The 25,322-nt window shown below is 40.1% G+C and overlaps 2 protein-coding genes across 2 annotated transcripts in view; one reads left to right on the top strand and one right to left on the bottom strand.

Annotated features, from left to right (window-relative positions):
• The window catches only part of itga3b (integrin, alpha 3b), a 28,204-nt gene extending 24,642 nt beyond the window's left edge, over positions 1-3,562 (top strand). Inside the window, exons 21-26 of the mRNA XM_085360546.1 lie at positions 1,043-1,177; positions 1,450-1,563; positions 1,982-2,080; positions 2,158-2,283; positions 2,358-2,510; positions 3,501-3,562. Coding sequence (XP_085216672.1) covers positions 1,043-1,177; positions 1,450-1,563; positions 1,982-2,080; positions 2,158-2,283; positions 2,358-2,468 — 585 coding nt within the window. The 3' untranslated portion in view covers positions 2,469-2,510; positions 3,501-3,562. The remainder of the gene's footprint in view (positions 1-1,042; positions 1,178-1,449; positions 1,564-1,981; positions 2,081-2,157; positions 2,284-2,357; positions 2,511-3,500) is intronic.
• Positions 3,563-5,200: 1,638 nt separating this feature from the next.
• On the bottom strand, positions 5,201-20,881 carry ace (angiotensin I converting enzyme (peptidyl-dipeptidase A) 1). The gene is made up of 25 exons (XM_085360548.1): positions 20,216-20,881; positions 16,826-16,996; positions 16,649-16,736; positions 15,686-15,829; positions 15,372-15,563; positions 14,889-14,986; positions 14,560-14,729; positions 14,251-14,474; positions 13,823-13,967; positions 13,455-13,553; positions 12,336-12,458; positions 12,030-12,235; positions 11,757-11,893; positions 11,256-11,414; positions 10,793-10,880; positions 10,485-10,628; positions 9,066-9,257; positions 8,564-8,661; positions 8,266-8,438; positions 7,426-7,649; positions 7,190-7,334; positions 6,991-7,089; positions 6,666-6,788; positions 6,322-6,506; positions 5,201-5,602 (listed from the first exon to the last, which is right to left on the bottom strand). Exons 1-25 carry the CDS (start codon positions 20,447-20,449, stop codon positions 5,400-5,402), a joined length of 3,864 nt encoding a protein of 1,287 aa, XP_085216674.1. The 5' UTR covers positions 20,450-20,881; the 3' UTR covers positions 5,201-5,399.
• Positions 20,882-25,322: the final 4,441 nt, after the last annotated feature.

Here is a 25,322-nt window from a genome sequence, read left to right on the forward strand (position 1 = left end):
TCGTTGAAACATGTCATGAGTTAAGTAAGTTGAGGGATTTTAATCAAAGAGTTAATTTCACTAAGCGTCTGTGACAGTTGTTAAAAATATTATCTGCTTGGTTTTTTTCAGCTTTTACAGGTCTTTGATAACAACGTGAAGTTTTCCTTAAGAATATCAAAAAACAGTTGTACTTTACCTTTTGCTATTGATGTTCTGTTTTCCTGCGGTCTCATCTGACACTGCGAACAGTTTCATTCAGCCATTGTTTAGGTTTCAGTTTAGAACAGAAGTGACAGTGTCAAGAATAGTTTGACCAACGACTGCGGTATCTAAACAAGGAGGACTCCATAGTCTCTTTGGCAGTGTCAAAAGACGCAGAGAATTAAACAGCAGTTTAAAGGTAAATATATGACATATACTCTGAGTTAAATTCCATCAGCATCCAAATAAGCTAAAGTGCTTATGTTTAATTCACTTACCATCTTTATTTAGCACATTAGCATGCTAGCTTTTACTCATTAGCACTAAACAGAAAGTACAGCCAAGGCTTATCATTACATTTTTTAAACAAACATCAGGTACTGAACCATAAACTGTGAGATATATTTTAAACCCATGAACCTTACCTCTAAATACAATTTCTCAAATATCAACCTTTGAGAAATTCATTAGCATGAATTCATTAAGCTAGGTGGGTCATCAACTTGTTACGAGTGTTGCTCAAGCCGATGTCAGCATAAACTCAAGTCAGCGCAGTGTGAATAAATGTCAATTTTAGAAAAGTGGTGTGAAAATGGTCTTAATGCCAAACCACTGTTCAGAAATACATTTTGGAAAAAAACATCTGTCGCCACACACAGACCTCACAAAGCCCCAAAATAGAAAGCCATAGTGTATGCAGCCTATATATAGACAGCTGAAATGACAATGCTATTCTGAGAAAAATGTAATAATGTCTTTATCAAACCAGTAATTAACCCTCTGATGTAATGTCTCTGTCTCCTCTGTTTCCTCTTTTTTCTTCCTTTTTCTTTCTTCTTTTTTTTCTCCCATCTTGCAGTTGTCAGAGAGAAGACCTAAGCGTACTAAGCGACAGATTAGAGTTAAAGGTGAGAATGACGTGACCCATTCAAATATTATTGAGCCACAGGCAGCAGTCACACTGTCTTCTACTCCCAAAAAGAGGTACCAGTTGGTAAGTCCTAGCTTTATATTCCCTTAACATAATCATGCGTATATGTGTGACATTTGTATGTGAGGAGTCTTGTGTACAGAATTTAATATCTTTCAAAATAAGTGGACTGACAACCTCACACTGTGGCAAATACCAACGTCAGTAGCATTAACATTTAATATACAAATTGAGTCATCCATTGTAGATAATAGGATTTTTCTTTTTAAATCTAGTCTTAACTGTCAGTATCTGTTCACTCTCTAATAGAGTTTCTTTCTTATGGCCTGTTAAAGGATTGCTCCAAGGGGACAGCAAAGTGTGTGACGTTTACCTGCCCGCTGCTCAATGTTTCGAATTCAGCCACGATTTATGTCCGATCCCGGTTGTGGAATAGTACAATGTTAGAGGTGAGCTCCCCAGCTAATATATATTGTAGATTCATGGAGATTTTTTAATTATATATCAAGTGTGCTGTTAGATCTGGTAGGCCAAAAACTCACTTGGCAAGGTGCTGTGTAAGCTTCTTCACACTTAAACACGTTGTCTTCTATTCATGCTGTGTCTCTCTTGATCACTGTGATATCTGCTGTCTGTGTTCTTCTCTGGCATGTCCGTGCCTCAGGATTTCCATGTGTGCAAATAGAAGGGCAGGAAGGTGCTTCCTACCCACTCATTTCCTTGTACACATGTGGAAGGAGTTTATTCTAGAAAAGAGCTATATGACCAAATATAAATAAGTGCAGATTGAAATAACAATCCTATTTTACTGTTTATGCCCTGACATTTGGGAAAATGTTCTGATGTTGTGTCTGTGTGTGCCTACAGGACTATTCTGATGCATTTGTAGTTGAAGTTAAAGGCCAAGCCACACTGAAGCTTATTAATAATCAATCAAACATCAAGATGGAGAGTCAGACGGCCTTGGTATGTGATGATGATGGCAGGAATTAAAATGATGCTTATGATATGATAATATATTACGTTCTTCACTTTTCTTGTAGTTCAAAGTACAAATAGAACCAGAGGAAAGGGTGGAGACGCCCTATGAGCTTCCCCTGTGGATCATCATCTCTGCAGCTGTAGCAGGAATTGCACTGCTAGGAATCATCATTCTTATACTATGGAAGGTGAGATTGTGTTTTATTGAGCTTTAACCTCTGTTTTGACAGTCTAACCGCAGAATTCATGCGCCTTCCTCCAGTGTGGCTTCTTCCAGAGAGCCAGCAGGAGGGAGATGTATGAGGCCAAGGCCCAGAAGGCTGAGATGAAGATCCAGCCCTCTGAGACAGAGAGGCTAACTGAGGACTACTGAGGCCCCATGTCTCCCAACAGCATACACCATTGGGGCTTTTGGGTAAAAACACCCCTTTGAAAGGATTTTTCTGTAGATGCTGTCAGTGACAGCACCGAGCTTGGGATGTGATTCAACTAACCACTTCGACTGCTTTCCTTGCAGGCTAACACTGCACTGTTGATCTCTGTATGGCTAACTTTTTTTCACTGCTTCTTTTCCATCTTGGGGAGGATTCACATATACATATATACACTGCCTGGCTTTCCTTGCGCTGCTTTTGCTGAATACTTGAGAAAAATAATGTTATAATAATAAAAATAATAATGTTATTAAGAGAGATGGAAGTTGCTTGCACAGCTTTTTGTTTGGCTTGAAACTGGTGACATTTATGCTTGCTATAAATAATCACCATGTAGCATATGAACAAAGAGAGCTAACAGACAGCTAGCTTGTTTAAATGCTCATTCAAGCTCTGTTAGCTCGCCTTGGGACTGATTGGTTGATGCCACATCGATGATTGCACCAGCAACTCTTAGTGCATTCCAGATTAAGTTGGAAGACGGAATTTCAGAGTTCCCAGTTAGAATTTTCATCTGGAACACACACCAAAGTAGCCAACCCTAACTTGACAAGATGGTGGCAGTGAAGAAAAACAGTAGCAAAAATGTAAAACATTTGATCTCTGCTGCCACCGTTGTGTATTTATGACTGGTTAAATAAATGAATGAATGGCTCTACTGCTAAGAAGCAGAACAAAAACATTTTTTACGTGCTTTTCCAACTTTACAACTGGAATGCAGTCACCTTGGAAGTGACATCACTCCCAAGGATTGACATCTGACTTCCGAGGTATCTGTATAAGAGGATATACCTTAAAGGAACACACATATGTGAATCCTCCCTTAATCAGCAGGGTAGTGCGTATTTCTGTCTCTGTCAGCGTGAATCTACTCAGCTTCTAAATCCTAAATCTTCTTCTTAAGCCATTAAAAAACTCAGCTCTCAAACTTTTTAATGTCACCTTCTTCCTTTCTTTTTTTTTCCTGCTAGCTTGGCTTCTTCAAGCGAGCCATCTACTACAGAATAATGCCAAAACACCAGGGAGTGAAAATTCGCAGGGCTGAGCGTTATCAGTTCAATCTGGGGTTTCAGCCCGAGGAGCCACAGAAAAAGTATTGGATCACAAGTTGGACAGAGATGCAGCATTACTACTACTGAGGCCTTTGTTTTAAACCCTGAACTGCTCAGTGTCAAGAGGCCAAAAAACCCTGGGCTAGACTGAGCCACGTGGACCAACATGGACCAACTGTGGATAGTGCATTCATTTTTTTTAATGGTTTTATTTTTTATAGACTCTTTTTTTGTGCAATACACTGAACATTTTGTTCCAGAGATTGTAACTTGTTAAGCGCTTGTGAATGTGCATGTACTTTGTACATTAGAAGCTGTGTCGCATACAAAAGTAACTGGTTTTGATTGTGTTGTAGGAGCTAATGTACTGAATTTTTTTTTCTGTATGTGTATTTTTTTATATCTTTTTTTTCCCTAAAATTTCTGAGAAATGTTGCTGGTCATTTGTTGTGCTGTTTCACACCGTGCCTATTTCCATATCTAATCTGAGTGTATATATCTAATCTGTGATTGTAAATGTCCTTTCTGCTTCTATCACTTTGTGGTCAGGAGTCAGTGACTCTGTTAGGGATTTAATTCAAGATAAGCTGATTTATAGATCATTTTCAACCCCTACACTTAGAACATAATGACCAGCAGCCGCTCTCTTATGAGTGAATGTTCACATCAAATGTACCCTGACTTTGCGTTGGAATGGTTTTGGCGCTAGCCTCAAATGCATAAACAGCCCCAGCGGATGCACTGTAATTTCCTGCATTGAATTCCACAGCAGTGTACGCCGAAAGCAGGTTTGTAACAAGTTGAAAAGCAATAGCTGTGTGTTGATTTAGTCAGGGAGTATTATTTATTACATCATCTTAGGCTAATACATTAACATACATATCTAAAGAATGTCATACAGGGAGTCACAACACTGGATTAGTTTAGTAGGATGATGTCTTTGTGGAGACTTTACGATCCAGTATACATAGGTACGTATAAATTGTATATAGTAACAAGTTGCGTTAAATTGACTGTTTTAATGAATTTGTTTTCTCACTGTCACTGAGCTTTGTATTTTTAAAAGACAGTAAGCCTTCTCTTGGATTGTTTCTAGGCCTCTGTGGCCCCCGTTAAGGTAAACCTGTAATGATAGACTGCTGTTATAAGCCTGTTATTAAACAGTCTCTGATGAGACTAAGTGTTGCTTTACTGCTCCAGTCTGTGTTACCTGAGAGCCTGCAGGTACTGTGTTCTGTTGTGCAACTGTAGCCACTAAAGAGGTTGTATTGACTCTGTGAGTAAAGAGGGAAGGGCTGAAAACAGTGCACAAGCTCTTTTTTTTTTTTCATCGTGTGGTGTTGCCTTTTTTATGTTACTGTGCATTTTTTTTATTGTAATGAAATTGTTTTTAATAACTTTTGTAATTCATTCATGTCACGTCTCCAGAGGCAGAATAAATATTTAATGTCTTTATTGTAGAAATGCTGAGGATTCAACTTATTAGAAAAAAATCAAATATTCAGAAACACTTACACAATGAATGACTTTACAAATTTTCATTTTTTCATTTTAAAACTCTTCCTTCTTTAACATCAAAGCTTACAAATAAATTACAAAAACAAATTGCATGTGTTCTTTTGCATAGGCAAGTAAGGAATTTTGTGTTTTTGTGTATACAATAAATATGCAAAACTTGGTAGGCAGACAAAACATGAGGAGCAAATTTGTTCAGATGTTGTGCAGTACACAAAAAACACTGATGTTCACATTGAGGTTGGTATTGTGCCAGCTACAGTAAGTCAGGCTTCACTCTCGTCGTTCAGTCTTCAAACATGGCTAATCTTTTTGCTTCAGCTCCATAGTAGACAAGGACTTTTCAGGCTTTCTTGCCTTCCTGTACATGTAGGCCATAAGGATGGTGACCACCAATAGCAGCATGCCGAGGGCCAACAGGATCCACTGGCCGACTGTGGCAGCCGACCTGTTCACATTTAAACCCAGGAAATCCACTGTTTCAGCTTCACCTGTTGGAGATTCACCTGTTGGGGATACAAACATGTTTAAATGGTTGTTTTTCACTCAGCAATTAAAACATAAAGGGTACGTGTGCAGTTATTTTCAAATGGCTTCTTCTTGTGCTTATTTTGGAAAGCAATGGGGAAGAAACGTTTCCATCTACAGAGATCAGTAAAAGCTGCTTCAACAAGAGGCCCAGCAGTAGCTAGGTATTTACAAGAGCTATTCCTCTTCATACCAAGAGGTGGCGCAGGTTGATATGTCTTAATTAGAAAACTGCTGTTGTTCTGTGAGTAACAATGCACATGTGTAACAACATTTCTGTGTCGGTACTAGTTTCAGATAATAATAATGAAAGATAATAATGAAATTAATACTTTTAAAAAGCATTAAAAATCATTTCCATACTAATTAATTTAGTTTTGCATCTAGTTATTGGTTTCATAATTTAATCTCTCCAATAAGAGATGCGTTCACTTTTCTCCACTATCCCTACCAGGGCCTTTCTTTCACTTTCTTAGTAATGTTTTTATCAATTCAGTCAGAGTGTGTGCATTGTAAAACAAAATGAGTAGGAGATTCATTTCAGCTGCAGCAGAGGAGAAACACACACACAAAGAATTCCCATGTGTGTTTCTTTTTTTTTCAGAGTAGGTGTTCAGAAACGTTTGGCCTTGACTATGGAAAACTTATTAGCAAAGTTTTGATGAGTGAATACATGTATGTGTTTCTGTTAACATACTAAAAGGCTTCCAGTCGTAATCTGGCCACCCGCGAACATCATTGTTCTTGCTGTTCTCTTTCTCAAGCCATTCAATGAGAGGTTGGAAGTACTCCATGAGTGGCTGGGCACTCATTTTGGACTCGCCAGTGATCATAGCCATAGCCTCAGGCCAGGGCTTGCTGAAGCCCAGCTTCATTACATCACTGAAAACAGCAATAGAAAGGTTAGAGAGAAGGTCAGAGAAGACTAGGATAACTAATAAGGATTTCTCGGATAAACAATTAAACTGCCAGTGCTGAAAACAAAAAAATAGCATACATATGAGCATCTCCACTTGCGTGTGTGTAAGTGTGCGTACTAACCCTAAGAGCTTTCCAGCTTCTTTGGATTGGTAGATGTCACAAGTGTATAAAGGTCCATTATGCTTGGCAGCATTACACAGAGCTTTGTGGAACTGAAACTGGATGACGAAGCTGACAAAATACCTGATTGAAGATGATAAAAAAAAAGTAGGGTCAGCACTATGCTCAGTGTACAGTTGTGCTACTGCACAATAGTAAGATCGTGTTGTGTTCCACAGCATATTTATCTTATCAATCATGATGAGGTGATGAGTATGGAATCATTTATCACTTATCGGTGATAAAATATCACATGCGTTTGTTCTTGAGAATCAGAAAGCCTTACCTGACGTAGGGAACGTTAGCTGGGATGTGGAACTTTGCACCTGGGTCAAAGTCCTCCTCAGTGCGTGTTACAGGTGGGCACAATCCCTGGTACTTCAATCTGCAATACAAAGAAAAGAGGCATGCATGCTTGTTATAATTCCTTAGTGAATCATCATCTATGAATGCAATAAATGCAATTTCTGTGATATAAACTTTACCTGAGGTTCCACCATTCTTTATTGTACTCGGTGTGTGGGATGCGTCCATCAAACACCTTCCACCTCCATTGGTCCATCAGGTAGCCGAAAGGTAGGAAGGCAATCTTGTCAAGTGCAATGCTCATCAGGAAGTTGATGTCACTCTCTAAATGAGGTGTTTATCAATGCCAAAATCATATGCTGTAATACAGCAACATGCATTCAAAGATTTTGCTTTTGTTGCAAACATCACTCACCATAGTTGTTCTCAACCTTGTCCAGGAGGCCGATGCTCTGCAGATGTTTGGGTGTCGACACAGACAAGGCAAGTACATCTCCAATGGCCTCATGAAAGCCGGGGTTGGCTCCGTCACGGAAGGACACGGGCTGGTTTTTGTACTGCAGGAAATACTGAATGTGGCCCATCTCGTGGTGCACGGTGATCAGGTCATCCATTGTGACAACAGTGCACTGCTTGATCCTGGAGAAGCAACCAAAGAAATCATTAGAGCAAATTATGAAAATGTTTCAAAGACAAACTCATGACTCCACCTCACACAAATAATACTAATAATAGACATAGTAAACATATATAGTTTATATGTTCTGCTAAAACAATATCCAAAGTAATACAAAAATACCCTTTTACTTAGCCATGCCTATCTTTGCCTTCTCAGAGCCAATAGTTTTTCTTTGAGGACAAACTGTGGCAGCCCAACAGGAAGGAGACATATAATATAATCTCCAACAGTTTGGAAATTATATTAGAAATGATCAAGGGTTGGAGAAGATTTGAGGTGGATGCCACAGTGGAGCAGCATGTTAGGGCAGTTGCTGATTCTAAACCAACCATATTAGTGAACAGAAAGCAAATGAGGCTCTTACATTAGCTGAACATGCGTGAAAAGAAGAAGACTATAAAAGTTTTTCGTACATGCCATCCCATTTCATTATCAGGCTTCTTCAGGGAGTGCCTTTGTTAAGTATCATATAAAGATTCTGAGATTTTACTGATATTCTGTAAGATTTTGGTAAGGCTTCCAGGCTGCTACGTGTCTCTTGATTCTAGCTTGAAGGGGAAAAAGGTTAGGCTCAACCTGAAGTCTTTTCGGTTATAGAAGTCCCACGCAGAGGCGTGGCACACCACCTGGCGTCCATCAGACGGCTTCTCCAGCATAGATTTGTTCCAGAATTCCGGCGGCATTGGCTCCAAACCAAGTGAGGTGAAAAATTTGTCAGATTCCTGAAACATTCTGATGGCATCCCATCCCTGAGTGAGAGAAATGAGAAAGACTGTAAGAAAAGATGCTTGCATATGTTTTCTGCATGCTTCCTTGGATTTGGAAGTGTGCAGTAATGGCTTTAAAGCAACGGCTGGTTCATGCATCGATTCACCTGCTGCACCATGGCTGGGGTGGCGTCAACCTGTGTAGCGTCTGGGTAGGGTATGACCAAATCCATTATGCCAGACCACGTCTGTGCCCACATGTTGCCTGAAAAAGAGAAAAAACAGTACTCATGTTCCATATTTTTAGTCTTAAGAAGTCAGGTAGAAGGTCATCGGCTGTGCCAGTGTTTAACCAAGTGGGATTTAGGACTGTGAGTCGCTCCAATCCCTGACCATGTGGAACTGTCACACACAATCTCACGCTTGATGCCCCTGAAAGCAAATTAAATCTTGGCTAAATCCAAACGCTTCTACAGTCAACGACAGAATATGAAGGGGCTACTCTCAGACATAAAAGGAGAGTTGTGTCTATAGTGTTAGAATACTTGGGATTCCAAAGTGAAACGCTGGCTGAAAAGTGGTTCTGTCCTGTGACCTTGCTATCATCAAAAAAACTAAATATCTGAAGTCCACATAGAGCCTCGAGTGCAGTCAAATCGCATTACTTACCAAGTAAATGAGCAGGAATAGGCCCCTTTAGGTTGATATAGTTGGAGCCATACTTATTGTATAGACCCCTTCGAACATAAGCATGCAAGTTTAGATAGAGTGGCTCCAGCTCCTTCCACAGAGTCTCCAGATCTTCTTCAAAGGTAGGCGTTTCATACAGGGAACGCCAGAAAGCTCCATTATCAGAGTGACCTACAGAGAATGCCAGAGAGAAACACCTTAATACTAATCAGAGGAATACTTTAAACATCATCATGTAAAGTGTTTTGATTTGGAGAAGTGATTTATTTCATATTACTGGGGTGTCAGAAAAAGGCTGCTGTTTATTTGAGAGTAAAACATTCACCTAGCATGTTGCATAATCCAACAATTTTTAGTAAATAATTAACAGTATATATAGTTCAAATCTGCTGACTGTATAGCAGATATCTTTTTATTAGGTCTTCATTTCCTAAACACTGACAAGTAATGTGTAATCTTAAACTCTATATAAGATAAAGTGTGTTTTTATTACTATATAACGTCAGCCGCCTGGTGTGTCACTGCAAAATGGAAAAATCTCTTTGATAAAATACCTGACAGGACAATATTTTAAAAGACAAATTGTTTAAAATTTTAAAACTTTTAGGTAAAGAAAAAGAAAAACCTTGGGTGTGATGAAGCTTAGGACTCTGGCTGAGGATAAGTGCTGTGGAGCAAATGATTTAACTCCTGGTCTTGATAAAATGTGAATCTGTGTGCGACAGTTTACTGCAAATCCTTATATGTCCTCATTGTTTAGATATACCATCAGCCAAATACCCTGTGTGCACACACAGCTCTGTCACTTTGGAGATACTGTATATGTACACACACACTTTGTTAGACACACTTGTTCAGCTGCTCATTAATGCAAGCGCTTAATCACATCAGCCAGTCATATGGCAGCAGTTCATAAAGACATGATCAAGACGGCCTGTTTAAGTTTAAACTGAGCATCTAAATGAAGAAGAGAGGTGATATGAGTGAGTTTTCAATGTTGTAGTATTTATGAAACTGCTGACCTACTGGATATTTCCCACACAACCATCTCTGAGTTTTATAGAGAATAAAAGCAGCAGTTCTCTGGGTGAAATGCCTCTCTGAGGAATGTTTCTAGCACTTTGTTGAATCTCTGCCGAGGAGGCAGCTCTGAATGCAAAAGGGGGTTGAACTCGGAACCTAACAAAGTATCTGGTGAGTATAAATATGATGGACTGACTAAAGCAGTTCCTTGACTCCACTTATTTATATTAACCACACTTTGACTGCCATGCATCTGAAAAAAAATCTGTTCTATAACTGCTGTCTCCATCAAGGCCAAACTTTTGAAAGTTTTCCAGCAGGACAGATTAATGAAGAATCTCACAGTAGGAGTAAAATTACATTTAAATGTCATACCATTTAGTGTGGCAGCTTTGTTGGCCAGTTCAACATATCTCTTATAATCCTGACGGAGTACTTTGCCAGCAGCATCTCGCCATCCTTTCCAGGCAAATAGCAGCTCATCGTAATCCCTGGACTCTGCCATGATCTTCTGGAGATCTGAAACAGATTTTAAAATATTTCATCATGCAAACTTTGCTCACTGTATACTCTCTAAGGCAGTGTGATAATAATTGTACTATTTAGCCTTATCACGTGTATCAGCTACCAAAAGCCATTATTTATCTGGAAGTCAATCTGCAGCATTTTTTCCATAGTCATACCTGGATCCAGAGGGAGGCATTCATTATTCTCTCTGCAGACCTCAGCCACGCTGTACTTGGTCTCCATGTTGGACAGGAGCGTATTGTACTAAAAAGGTAAAAAAAAAAAAACTACTTTTGATCCAAGTGAAATTATTAGCAGGTTGTGACATTTATTAAATGTATCTGACAGATTTCTACAGCTGCTCTGGAGCCAAGACCTCATCAGATAAATGCATTTCTTTTAGAATAGAGTAGGGTTATTTGCACCTTCCTAAAACAATGCCAACATATTCACATTGGTGCAAGTGGGGTCAAAACAAAGAGACATTCCTTTAAATATATTTCATGTATAGTCTCTGATTGCGGTAGCTTATATTCTCCCTCCCTTTTGCATGTCCATCGTTGTTGAGGAACACTTAGAGGTGTTTTAAACATCAAGCAAGCAGCTCTGAATACTCTCACACAGGAATTTCCTTCACACCTCTTCCAGTTCTGCAGAGGGGAGCGCAGCCCTCTCGATGTCACTGAGTTTTTTAATGATGCGTTTGACCGAGCCATCTTGGAAGTCAGTGGTGTCGTATTGACGGGCCTGCAGTCCATACTTCAAGGTGTGTGCTGACATCTCCAGGTTCTTTTCAAGCTAAGGAAGAATAATGAATAGCATTTATTTTATATTAAACAATTTTCATTATATGCCAATGAAAGCTGGATGGATGGATGGATGGATGGATGGATGGATGGATGGATGGACGGACAGATCAACAAATGGATGGACAGATGGATGGATGGACCAGTGTGTAGGTAATTAGAATCATGCACACATGCATTTATTAGTGACACATTAACTCAATCAGTTATTGATTCATTGACACAGTTTGATCAAGAAAATTCATTTTATTGATTCAGCAAAACTATGAGCAGAGCTGGTGCTTGAGCATGGTTAAGGTAATCTCCTTTGAGCTGGTTGGTCAGTGGGCCTCACCATTGCCTGCTTATTGGCTTCATTGATGTCGGTGTTGTACTTCCAGGAGGCCTCAGTGTATGCATTCCATACCACCTCAGCTGTACTGTTGTACTCTTCCAGAAGCTTCTGCGCATCAAGCTCATCTGTGTTCTTGTCTGTGTAAACAGGAAAAAAGAAAGTCAGTTAAAAATAAGTCACCGAACTAATGTTTCATATGTTTCTAATGCTGCCACTTGTGATGACATTTATAAGATGTAAATAATCTTTGTTGTGCTCAATCCGGTAACTTACCGATATCTTCTGGGTAGCCTTCAGGCATAGGTGGGACCCAGTTGAAGTCTGGCCATCCCAACGTCTCATTCACATTTTGCTTGTTCAACCACTCAATAATTGGCTCAAAGTACTTCATGAGTGAGCTGGCATTTAATTTATTAGTGCCTATAGCATCCTGGAGCACAACTGGCCAGCTTTCAGATGAGCCGGCCTGAAGGACTTTCCTGGAGGGATAAGAGTGAAATTGCATTGCATCTTTATTTTTTCCTTCATAAGCCATTAATTATAATCCTGGTATTTAACTTGAAGGTATAATCAGCTCACTTTAAAATGGCTCCCGCCTCCGCAGACCGGTAGATGTCACATGTGTGCAAGGGACCTGTGTGCTTGGCTGCTTCGCAAAGTTTTTCATGAAACTGGAACTGAAGGATGAAACTGACAAAATATCTGCAGGGGGGAAAAGAAAAGCTTTAACTTTTGTAAATGAAGGTCGTATACCAAACAAGGTAAAAGAAAAAAAAATTAAATGACAGAAAATAATGACTATTTAGAGGATACGAATTATGTAAATTATGTGTTTGAGGCCACACATATGAAAGCTCTGCAATCTTTTTCTGTTAAAGTAACTGTGTCTGTGATTTTTATTTCCATCTCCTAAATGAAACCAGATGGAGTCAGAGGATTTTCTCATACCACCCCAGCTTCTGCTACATTTCCTGCTATTGTAGGCCCGTAGTATTGTTTTAAAACCGCAAGAAAGTGCCGCACACAATACCATACTTTCAGCTTGTCAGGCATTGTTGCATGTTCACTGCCTTTACTTCAGCCACAGAGTTGCCCTTCACACAATACCTATTATTAAGGCACTAATACAGTACTGTGCAAAGTCTGCACACATGGAAATGCAGCACACAAGGCAAAAACATAGTTTGTGTGATTCGAACAATGAAAGTCAATATTTAATATGATCGTCTTTATTCTTCAACACAGCCTGAACACAGAAGTCTTCAGGAATAGTTCTCCAAACTTCTTCTTGAGAGACATTCAAAGCTCCTTTTTGGATGTTGGCCGCCTTTTGTTCTGTTCTCTGTATAGATGATCCTACTCTGCTTCAATAATGTTCATGTCCGGACTCTGGGGAGGCCGATCCATGACTGATCTTGTTCCATGTTGTGGTTTTTTTCTATCCCGGTACACTTTTAATGTACTGGCAGTGTGTTTGGGATCACTGTCATGCTGAAAATGTAAGTCATTGCAAATCTATAACATAATATTACACGGTGGATTAAAGATTTCATAATTCCAATAATACTGACAAGATCTCCTTGTCAGACTGGCTGAAATCCAGCCCCAAACCATGACAGAGCCTCTATCGTGCTTTACAGATGGCTGTCCTGAAAATATCAATAATCCAATCAATTGTCTCCATCACAGGATGCTTACCTGATGTACGGCGTGTTCCCAGGGATGTGGTATTTTGCCCCAGCATCAAAGTGCTCCTCTGTACGCCTGGTGGGTGGGCAGATGCCTTGATATTTTGTTCTGTTAAAAGAAATAAGAGACAGGTTAATCCAGCAAGACCCCTGCTCTAATAATTACCAGTTTGTCACATGTCAGTCATTGTAATTGGCAATCGTTTCCCTCCAAGATGAATAAAGCACTAACTTTCTTGAGTCTATGCTGGTTGCCTAGCACCCAAAGATGCCTTTTGTTACTCGACTATAGGCTTATCAAGAAAACCATTCTGTCCAAACATATTTCACAAGCAATTCTTTTAACTTGTACAACAGTTTCTATGCATAACCTCCTACCTGAGATACCACCAGTCAGCATTGTAACGCTCCGGAGGGGTCTTTCCACTAAAGACATCCCATCTCCAGAGGTCAATAAGGTAGCCAAAGGGAAGGAAGGCTATCTTCTCCAGAGCCATTTTTAGCAGGTAGTTGGTGTCAGTTTCTAGAGAAACACAAAGCGTCATTTAGTAAAACCAGACAAACAAACAAACAAATAGGATAAGAAAGATATTGATATAAGAATTCATCTCAGTTGTCTGAGTGTATAAAAATCGGGATTTTATTACACTTCTGGTATTAGAGTCTTGGGGATAAATTACACAGTGTTGCAGTGTTGCTTCTAAAAGATGCCCTTATACGGAAGCCTTCTTAGTTATGGTACTGAAGCCCACCAGAAGGGATGTTGGTGGTATGGAAAGGTTTTATTTCTGTGTTCATGCTATTACCGATGTCAGATGTCACAGATTCCAGAAGATTAATGGTTTCCAGATGCTTGGGCGTAGAAACCGAAAGGGACAAAACATCACCGATAGCCTCGTGAAAACCAGGGTTGGCTCCACTGCGGAAGCCCATAGGCTTGTCCTTGTACTGCAGGTAATACTGAATATGTCCCATCTCATGGTGTACAGTGAAGAGCTGTTCCATCGTGACTGTGGTGCACTGCTTAATTCTTAAATAGGGAATGCAATGTGAATAGAATTTTATGTTTTATTAGCAATGAAAAATATGTGAAGCACAACTAAAATTCATTTTACCTGAAGTCCTTGCGATTGTAAAAGTCCCAGGCAGACGCGTGGCACACCACCTCTCGACCCTGAGGCTTAACCAGCATGGATCCCTCCCAGAACTCCTCAGGCATCCTCTCCAAACCCAGAGAGGTGAAGAACTCCTCGGCCACACGAAACATGTGTGTGGCGTTATAGCCCTGCGAAGTGGAAACAATCAGGCTAGTCGCAATTAATGCTGTTTGACAAAATTATTTGAATTGCAGTGAAAGCTTGATGGTCTGGAAGAACCAGAGAACGTTCTTTCCCCTCCTCCTTTAACCTAATCTAGTTCCATAAAAGCTTCCCGTCCTACTTACTTGTCTGACCATTTCATCAGTCACATCAATGTTAGGTTTGTCAGGAAATGGGATCATCATATCATAAATGTTGTTCCAGGTCTGGGCCCACATATTTCCTGGGGGTGAGGAGGAAAACACACTTAAGCAACAGTTCTGACTTACTGTGTTGTGGACCACTCACAAGCACTGTAGGAAATGCCTGCTGCAGCATGTTTATGCACAGCAGTGAGATAAGAGCATTATACTACTCCCATGGTGTGCCTGCATCCTAATTCTCTGATCTTATATTGGCCATGGCATATGTGTTTACTACAGATGATTAAAAATTACTGTTTATGTTAAAGACATTAATGTTAAAAATAAATACATCGTAATAAATTACAAATTAAAGACCACCCTGCCCTTTCTCATTTTTTGCTATATTTTTTTGGCCAACCAACTCCTAAGTAATGCATGCATGTACATGTAGCTCATATTGGATGGATACTGCATGCATTTTACCTAGCAAGTGAGCAGGGATAGGTCCTTTAAGGTTGATGTATTTGGGGCCATACTGGTTGTAGAGCTGGCGGCGCACAAAGGCGTGCAGATTCAGGTAGAGCGGCTCAATGGTCTTGTAGATTTCTTCCAAGTCCTGCCTAAAAGTTTCAGTCTCATACCAAGAGCGCCAGTCATCTCCAGTGTCCTGAAATCCTGAACAGGGCAAAAATGTTAATGTGGTCATTTCTACTTCTGTGTCCTCACTCTGCTTTGCTTCTTCTTCCCTCCATTAGGAATCTCCTGCTCGATATCAACAGCTAGAAAGGAGTACTTACCATCAGCTCGCGAGGCTTTGTTGCTGAGCCCCACAAAGCTTGGATAGTACTGTTTGAGTGGCACGCCTGACGCATTGTGCCAGCCCTCCCAGGCATACAGCAGCGTCTTGTAGCTCCTGGAGTTAGCCATGATCTTTGTGAGCTCTTTAAAATAGAAATGCAAAAAGATGTGGAAAAAGTGTTACAATCAGGAAGATGCTAATCCGGTGCATTACACTCAAAAGCTTCAGGTTTTCCTGAACACATGGTGATGTGCTGGTGGTTAGATTTCTGTCTGCTCGCGTTATCACAGCAGGAAGACTTGTGATAACTCAGTGTTATTTTGACAATTACTTAAACCAGCAATTTTCTTCAAAATCCCAGAGAGAGGAAATGAAGGTTAGGAAAAGGTGAGGTGAGCTGCACAGAAAATGGCAGGGAAAAGCGACACCTGGAAGTTTTTGTTATGATAGAGACAGTAGTGTTTTTGTGAGTGGAATGCATCATGGAGTAACCCAAGACGGATGATTTCCAAGAATAAGAAACCAATAACAGGGACTGCACCTTAATGAACGCATTTACTTATACAAACAAAAAAATTGTAGCAGAACTGATTGGTTTTGCACTCTTGCCTCACTGTTACTTTATGAAGTTTTTGCCAGCAAAGCACAAAGGACTATTGTTCACAATTAACACTGCTGAAGTTAAAAGCTACCCATGTGTTTTTTCTCTAGATTTTCACTCAACATAACCACAGCACTTCCCCCGGAGACCTCCCTGAAGTGAATATCCCCATCCTGCTACTTTTAAAAGCTGATAAGATCTTAATCGCTTAAAAGTGTTTTCTTCCCCGGGCATCGTTGACTTGTTCATATTCTTTAACACTGCCTTGTTTCGCCTTGAACATCTTAAAAATTCTTGCATCATATCATTTGCTTGTCTTGTTTGATCTTCAAAACTGAGCATTTATTATAGTGAACTCACCAGGTTCCAGACTCCAGCTGATGTTTGGCTGTGGGTGCACCTTAGATGTCGAATAAATATTGTCCATGGTGCTCAGAATGGTGTTATACTGTAGAGAATTTTTTTTAAAAAGATACAAAAGAGTTTAGCAGTGTCACAAACATGGTTACCGACTTGTTAAATATCTGACAGACAAACCTCCTCTCTTTCTTTCGGGAGAAGGTTGGCAGCACCGAGTAGCATGATCTTTTCCATCAATTTTTTGTCTTTAGGGTCAGGAAGGGTGTCGAGAACTCCAGAAGAGAAGACCTGCTTAGCCTTGATCCCCCATGCCTCCACGAATGCCTGTTCTTCAAGAGATGCACTTACCTAAAGACAAAACAAGGTAGACGTAAATGATACGGCTACTAAATATTTTAAACAGTGCATTGATAGGTCTCTCAAGAGGTAGCAATAAATAATAATTATCAATAATGTTTATGGCATGTGTTTTTTTAAACCATGAAAAAGCCAAAGGTGCAGGATCATTCTTTTTTTTCCTTTCTTTTTTTTGTAAATATTTGAATTATTGATATCTGTCAAGAGCATAAGTGAACACTTGAGAAAACTCAGACTTGGTGAAAGTCTCTGTTGAGCTGTACTGTAGGAACTAGCTGTTGGCACAAAGTCATACGGGGTTGGACTCTTATTATCAGCTTGTTATAACACATGCCAGTTTTTTGTGAAGACTGTCATCCTCCAGAAAATGAAAGGACGGATCAGTTTTACAAGCTGCTATTATAGACCAGAGTGCACTTTCAAAGCAATGTAACTGCCAGCATCCGTGTAAAACATATCTTATGCAACGCGGGTGTCTTTCTTCATCTTGCATCATGAGTCTGCAATTCATTTTTCCGTGGACCCACACGAGAAACTGGGACTGTTGTGGAGGGCTGCACCAACTCAGTAGGACTGAGTCTGGCTTATCGGTGTGGCCCTCCATAACAGTCCCAGTTTCTCGTGTGGGTCCTCGGAAAAAAATGTATTGCCCAAGCAGCACAACTACAGTGGCATACTGAAATACGCAGTCAAACTACTGAGCCTGAACTAAAAAGTGACTCCCACATAAAATAAATAAATATTTATGTTTACAATCTATTAGAAATAAATAATTAAATGTAAAAATAAGAGCAATAGCCTACATTTAGTCTCCCTTAAAGAATCATGCAGATTTCTTGAAATTTGATGGATGGCTGAACATTGAGTTTGATGCAAGGATTTAAGCTAATCTTTATCATTTCTACTTTTTCATCTAATGTCATCATTTTTCCAGTTCTTTAACCATTTGTTTTACCAGCCTTCTGTCTTTGTCCCGTAACTGTGTAACTAGAATATGTCTTCAAGTTGCTGGTTTATTGATAGCTGTAACAATACATCTTCCCCGTGGTGGCAATAAAGAGCTCTACCTATCTACTGAGCAAGTGCTAAGTGAAATAACCCTTGTTCAAGGATAACATCTCTAAAAAGAAAAAAATGCTATAGCTACTCAAGTCCACATGCTTATCTGCTGCTCCAGTAAGTGTCAAGAGCTTCTTTTTATAGCAATCATGAAGACATAGGTCATGAACAATAAGCCTCAGAAGAATGGATGCACTCAAGGCCGCTGTGCCATTCAACACTCATTTGCTCCTCTATAAACTGTGCATCTTATATGCACCTCTGATTTTTTTTGTAAAGAATTCCTTTAATGGTGTTGCAGCTTTTTATTATTTGTAGTAGGTGTAGAGAAAATCAGACTAGCTTCTATAAGTATGAAAAAGATTACAAAATAATTGCACACGCATATTGATGCAACCATTATTTGCGCCTCACACATGCTGACAGAACAGTAGCTTCTCACAAGTAATGTTTCCACTGTAAGCCTTTCTTATCTGCTTCTTTAGCAGCCTTCCCTAAAATAACAGGCTGCAGGAGAAGGAAAAAAAACAAAGAAATGGTGTGGCTGAGAAGCATTAACTCTGATCTTTGTGCTCTACCTCTCAATCTCTATTTTTCGCAATCATTTTCTGTCTGTAAGCTTGCACTCAATTTCTGCTACATTTATATATTTTCTACTAGTAATAAATTAGTTTACAAATTTAAATTCAATTTTACCTTTTGGAATGAGCTGTCTCACCTATTATTAGCATTTAAACTGATTACAGAAATACAGACTTTACATTTCAATTTTTTAAAGATATTTTTAAAACATCTGCATCTCAAAAAACACTAATGTCGAAGAAAAATGTGCACTAAGTTATGCAACATTTTCTATAATATGAACACATACAAGTAGCATTGAAAAAAAGAAGCTCTGTATGTTTGTAATGAAATGGATGCCAAAGCCTCTGATTTTGACATCTGCTGATATCTAACTTTTTTTCCTATTTGATCCTCTCCACGTACAAAAGTTTAACTTGCAATGACAATCACCTTTGCATCCATTGAAGCGACAAGTAAAGTGTGTTTATGCACATATTTGCTTTTTGTGAACGAGCAGTGTGCAAATATAACTTTTCAAAATATTTAACTGCACAAGATTCGCTGAGCAGCCCATATCGCAAAATGTCTCTGTCAAGCTGACTGGTTACCAGATTAGATGGAGTTCTATGCTCAGATTCACTTTGATCCTTCTTTAAAAAAAACTCAGAGGAGGAAAATATGCTCACGCGCAGCATGTGCGAGGCTGCTTGTCTTTCACCTTCCATCACAAAAGCAGGCTGCGGAACAAAACACATTCTGTAGATTGACCCTGTTCAAGGAGTTCAGTGTGGGACACCTGTTGTGTGTGTGTTTGTCAGGGAAGTAGTGTTCAAAGCCTAGATAGTTTACCAAATTCCTGTTTCAACAGCTGTCCAACAGGACTTGGATGTTTGACTATTTCATGGGTGTGATTTTTCCACACCGCAGCAGCTTTGTTGGTTTCTGACTCCAGTCTCACTGTACTTTTCTGCTGCCTTACTGGCTTTATTGTGTCCCTAAGCTTTTAATGCAACTGTCTCTCAAACCTGTGGTAACATGCAGTTTTAGAACAATTGCAATCAGATATTAACGTGTCGCAGCTCCCTTCTAAGAAACACATTTTGAAATTGCTTTAAAAAGGCATTTTACTGGCTGCAAATATTGCCACAACGGGCTATAAAGACTACTGGTGTGTGCAAAACTACATTTAGTAGAGAGTGCTACCATAAGGACAAAATACTTCAAGCAGAAGAATCATAAAGCAAACAGTTACTCGAGAAAAAAGGCCAACATAAGAGCAGGCGAGACCCATTAGAATTATATTTTAAAGACATTCACACCACAGGCATTCAGATCTCATTTATTTTCCAGTAAAGCGCAAGCAGAGTTGGCTGCGTTGGGAGGAAACTGAGCATGCAATGCTGGAGAGAGATGAATAGTAGTAATCTCCAAGTCAAGCAGAGCTGAGTTCCCCAGAAAACTCTGCATTTCTGGTGACAAGATGCTAGTACTGACAAGAGTGATGTACAGTGGACAATGAAACATCAGCATAAGAGCAAGAGTTGGCCACCGAGTTGTCTTGTGAGCTCGAGACTGCAGATGTCTTACCTGAAGCTTTGAGTTGTGGTCTGTTATGTTGGTGTTGTAGTTCCAGCTGGCAGAGACACTGTGGAAAAACACCTCCTCGGCGGTGCTGTTGTAGTCACTGAGGAACCTTTGTGCATCACTGATGGTGTCTGAATATTCCCCAGGCAGCCAGCTTTCTGGCAGAGCCTCAGATTGCCCAAAGACTGGCAGCAGCAGCAGTACTGACCACAGAAACCTGTCCAAACCAGTACCCATGGCTAGCCCCCACCAAGACACAGTGGAAGAAAAAGCTGTGAAGTGAAGTAGTTGAGTGGAAGGGCTAAAAATACACTTGCTTCAATGAAGTGAGAGTACACCTTCCCCCTGAAGCTGTTGTCTCATCCACTCCTTCACTCGTCCCTTCTTTGCCTCCCAGCCTGGCTGCTGGTGAAATGCACAGGAGTCAACGCAAGCTTCTTTTTAAGTGCCAGTGTAACCCAGCCCACATTTCCCTGCAGCCTTCCCTCTTACTACTTTACACCACTGAACAAAGTACCCCATACACCCCCTTCCTCTGTAATTTTCTCCCTTCCCTTGTTTCCGTTTCTGTTCACCAGCCTGAGAGGATTTGGATGGCTGGCTGATCAGAAGTTTCGGTAACAGAGCAAGATGAGATACAGACTATGACACACTGGTGCAGTGTGCCTGCCTGCTTGGCAGTGGCTCCTCACTAACCAGCAGTGGAGTGTCTGGGAGGGACTCCACATACTTTGCTCTCAGTTTCCTCCTTTAGCTCAGTCAGGAGGGGGAGTTATAAAGACAGGGCAAATGAAAGAGGGGATAAGGGAATGAAGCTGGGGGGTGGGGGGATGGCAGGACTCTGGAGAAAAGGACTGAGAGATCAGCAGAAAAAGGAAGCAAGTAACAAATAAATGGTGAGCAACTTCAGTTGAATATTGTGGTCAGTGTGCATCATGATCATTATGTTCTTGGTTCCCACACATTCATAACGCCACTGTTTAGATTACCTAGAATGAGGATGTTTACACCACTCAGGCTATGCGACACAACTGCAGTTAAGTGTACAGTCCCACTATAATGTAGCATGTAACAAGCCTTATTTCACTGGCTGTTGCACAGCAACCGTCAGAGCAATTTGTGCAAAACCATAATAGTGGAAGCTTATTCAGTAAAGGGGAAATATTCTGAGACATTTCTTTTCTCTAAAATAAGAACCATGTGCACGTGTTCCTGCCATAATTGAGTAGACAAACCAAATTCACTGAGTTTTTCTTCATCCCAAGCCAAGCTGCTACAGTATTTCACTTCCCAGTAATTCCCTGACAAAGCCATTTGAATAAAATTACAGTACACACAGCATTCAATGAGCAGAGTAATGTGAAATCATCTACAGCTTATAAATACCTAAGAAACAAGACAAAAACTATGTTTGGCATTCTTAACCCTGTTTACAGCCCAATACATACATACATGTATTTTCACTGCCTTTATTAGACCTTCAAAGTGTCATTTAATGCTGTGTGAAGAAGACGGGGTAGGATCCAACATGCAGGAGACTGACAAAAACAGGAACTCAGGAATACAAACTGACAGAACACACAGTAGAGGGATGAAGGAGATTATGACACTAGAAAGAGATTGATACAGACTATCTATATACAAAAGGGAATCGTGGCAAAGAGGAAACACCTGGGGAACACATTCATTGTGTCACCAGGTATGCACAAACAAAACAGTCCCCTTAAAAGGTAAATTATGTTGCTGTTACATTCACACTTTTATGTGACATGAAGCTACATTGAGACAGTACTGAAATATGTCAGCTGGCTTTATTGCTACCAAGCAGCAGATCATTCACCGGACTTTAGTTACACTTTAAATGAGATCTTGGAAGAAAATTAATCATAGTGTTAAAAAGGGCATGTTGCTGCTTCTTACTTTTATATCATATGTGTTGGCTACGGGGGGAAAAAATGAATGGGACGGTTTTAATCAGAGTATAGTATCAAGTCAGTTCAACTTGTGGGTTATTGATCTGGTCAGTTAAGCAGCAAGGGGGTTTTAAACTGTTTCAGTTGCTTTGGTGTAAATAAAAATTAACAACAGAGTGATAACTATGAGAAAAACCCCAAAACAGCAATGGGTCAGCATTACTACTGGTAGCATGAGGTGATACCTGGAACCCACAGAGGTTGCACAGGTAGTCCAGCCCCTCCAGGATGGCACATCAGTATGTTCCATTGCTAAAAGGTTTGTTACGTCTCCCAGCACTGCCTCAAGAGCATGGAGGAGATTCTAGGATAGCTGGACAGGCCTGAAGAAGGTCCTCAACTCATCAGCAGGATGCGTATCTGCTTCTTTGTGCAAAGAGGAACATAAATAACAGGGATTTTGTATGACACAGACAGAGCCCTTAAAAATAGCTTCCAGCAGGCCACTGATGTGAGTGTCTCTGACCAAACAATCAGAAACAGATTTTAACGTGGTCTGAGGGACCTGTGCTCACCGCTATTGGCATTTGTCATAGGAAACAGAACTGGCAGGTCCACCACTGTCACCCTGTGATTTTCACAGATGAGAGCGGGTTCACCTTGAGGACATATGACAGATGTAAAAGGCTCTGGAGAAGCTGTGGAGAACATGCTGCCTTTAACATTATCGTTCTGGGTAAATGATGGCCACCAGGTTGCACCTCAGACTGTCCAGGAGCTGGGAAGAGATCCAGTTCATATCAATATAGATATCCAATAAGATCTGATGTCTTTTCAAAGCGTTTCTTAAGCTAAGATGTAAGCATCGCTGCTGCTGATGTTGAGCCCACATGTGAATGTGCGTTAAGTTTGAAAACCTGACATTTAAGGAAGGAAATCAGATTTTTTTTTTTTGTTTGCTTGTTTTGTTTTTGATTTGTTGTTGTTGATGTTGTTGTTTTATCATATGCACTCTAGAGTCCTGTGACAAAATGAGGGATTATGTCTTTAAGCCACTTGGGTAGCACAGGTAGTGAGTGCAGTGACTAAATGGGGCCATGAAACATCTGATCTAAACCGCCTGATCTTGTATTGCAGATGGAAGGGATCGAGTGAAGAACAACATTTTCTTAAGACACTAGTTTACTGTTTTGTTTTAAATAAGGCACCTCGATCAATCATATTTTTCTATAGGTCAAGGCATCAGTTGCTTGTTTAAGAGTCATTTATGCTTGCAGCTTATACTTCTTCATACTAACCTACGGCATCATGTACTTTGATTTATAACAGCCGTTAAAGACAGTTAGCAAAGTCATTAACCTTGATTTTAACATGACTACAGTAAATTAATAGATTAGGGCTTTAAAATGTCTAATCCTTTTATGTTAAGGGGGTTGGAGGATTGGGAGGGGGGGGGGGGGGATATAAAATTTAGAGATGGACCGATCCGATATTACGTATCGGTATCGGTCCGATACTGGCCTAAATTACTGGATCGGATATCGGAGAAAAATAAAAAATGTAATCCGATCCATTAAATATCACGAAAGCACCTCACAAAACTTGCAACACGCCGTAACTCACCTCAGAACGTTAGCACGTCGGAGCAGTATGCATCACGTGATAGAGCGGCTGTGGCATGCGGGACCTGTCGGTGGTCTGGATAGCATGTGGAGCTTCGCTAGCAACCCGGCATTTCATCTCCGACAAAGTTATCCCCGAGAGAAGTAAAGCAAGTGTGTAAGTCCATCTCTGAATGTTTGTAAAGCATTCCTGCGTTAAGCTTAACGAGCGACTGCCTCTCGCTCTCCGGCTGCTACTTCAATCGTGAAACTGCTTAATGATCAGCTGATCGGCTTTTCTGTCGCGACTCCGTCTCTCTTCTTTGTTTTTGGCCCACTTTGCACCAGAAAGAGGAAACCAGCGGCTGAACAACAGCAGCACGTTTAAGCTTGATAAGCTGTTGTTAGAATTTATTTAATATTACTTTCTACACCAGGATCTTTTTCTACGTAGCTGACGGCTGGTAACTGTGCAGGGGCGGATCTAGCAAAGTTTAGCCAGGGGGGCCGATAGGGCATTAACAGGGAAAAGGGGGCACAAAGACATACTTTTCTTTCTTATTCTCATTTAAAATGTCTAGCTTTTAATAAATAATTATCTGACACACAAAGTTTTAATTTGATGTAAAATGAATAGAAGTCAATTACTGTATATAGTGACTATTAAGTCTAATATATATACCCTAGTAAGCTATAGTACTTTTTCCTTTGGGAAGGTACCATCTGTGCAGTCTGCAATTTTGTTGAAGAAAGATGTTGAATCTATTTAATATTTCTTGAAAAATAATTGATTTCTGTGCATTTTTTTTCACACTGCATCAAATTAAGGTTGATTACGTCGATTAAGCATCATGAGGTGGCGCGTGAGGGGTGGTTCCCTATTTTTTATTTTTGTTGTTGCTGGGAGTTGGAACCCTATTAGTTAGGTTGCTTAATATTTACGCTAAGTACTCTTTAAAATACCAGAATAGGGAGGATGGTGTAGGTTTAAGTTTATTAGATTGATCAGTATTGCTGAACTATTAAATATTTTTTTTGTACACAGGTATAACAGAATAGCTTTAGTGTAGTTGTTGTTTTAAACTTGAGTATGAACTTGCAGACTTGCAAAATGCAGCAAGATATTTTAAAAAACAGTTTTGTTGATTAAAAAACACTATATCGGATTCATATCGGTATCGGCAGATATCCAAATTTATGATATCGGTATCGGTATCGGACATAAAAAAGTGGTATCGTGCCATCTCTAATAAAATTAATGTCTCGCCAGATGGCTTTGCTGGTGGAAATTATTGCACTCCTGCTGATAACATCTTCCCTCTGAAGCAGATAACAGCTGTAATTGAGTTGATGCTGACATTTTATTTACGAGGTAAATGAACTCTTGAGCACTTTGTGTGAGCTATAACACGTTGGCTAGCTTATTATGATCGGGTCACTTTAGCCAGTGAAGGTAATTAACATTGAAATGACAACCGCAGTGATGATCCCTGTAACAGAAAATTAAAGCCGAACCGACTGTTAAATCAGAGCCATTCTGTCTTTGGAGCTAAGTGGGCAACTGTGTGACAGCAGTTTAGGTTGTACTGTCCTGCA

Source organism: Diplotaxodon limnothrissa, linkage group LG8, assembly GCF_057381915.1.
Source record: "Diplotaxodon limnothrissa isolate DT_005_m linkage group LG8, D_limnothrissa_male_GT1.1, whole genome shotgun sequence".
Lineage (NCBI taxonomy): Eukaryota > Metazoa > Chordata > Actinopteri > Cichliformes > Cichlidae > Diplotaxodon > Diplotaxodon limnothrissa.

Excerpts from the sequence above, each read along its gene's own strand:
- ace (XM_085360548.1), bottom strand. The coding sequence starts at position 20,449 with ATGGGTACTGGTTTGGACAGGTTTCTGTGGTCAGTACTGCTGCTGCTG. Across the intron at positions 14,987-15,371 it reads TATCCCTGCTCACTTGCTAG|GAAATATGTGGGCCCAGACC; the intron begins GTAAAATGCATG and ends CCTCACCCCCAG. Across the intron at positions 9,258-10,484 it reads CAAAGCTGCCACACTAAATG|GTCACTCTGATAATGGAGCT; the intron begins GTATGACATTTA and ends CATTCTCTGTAG.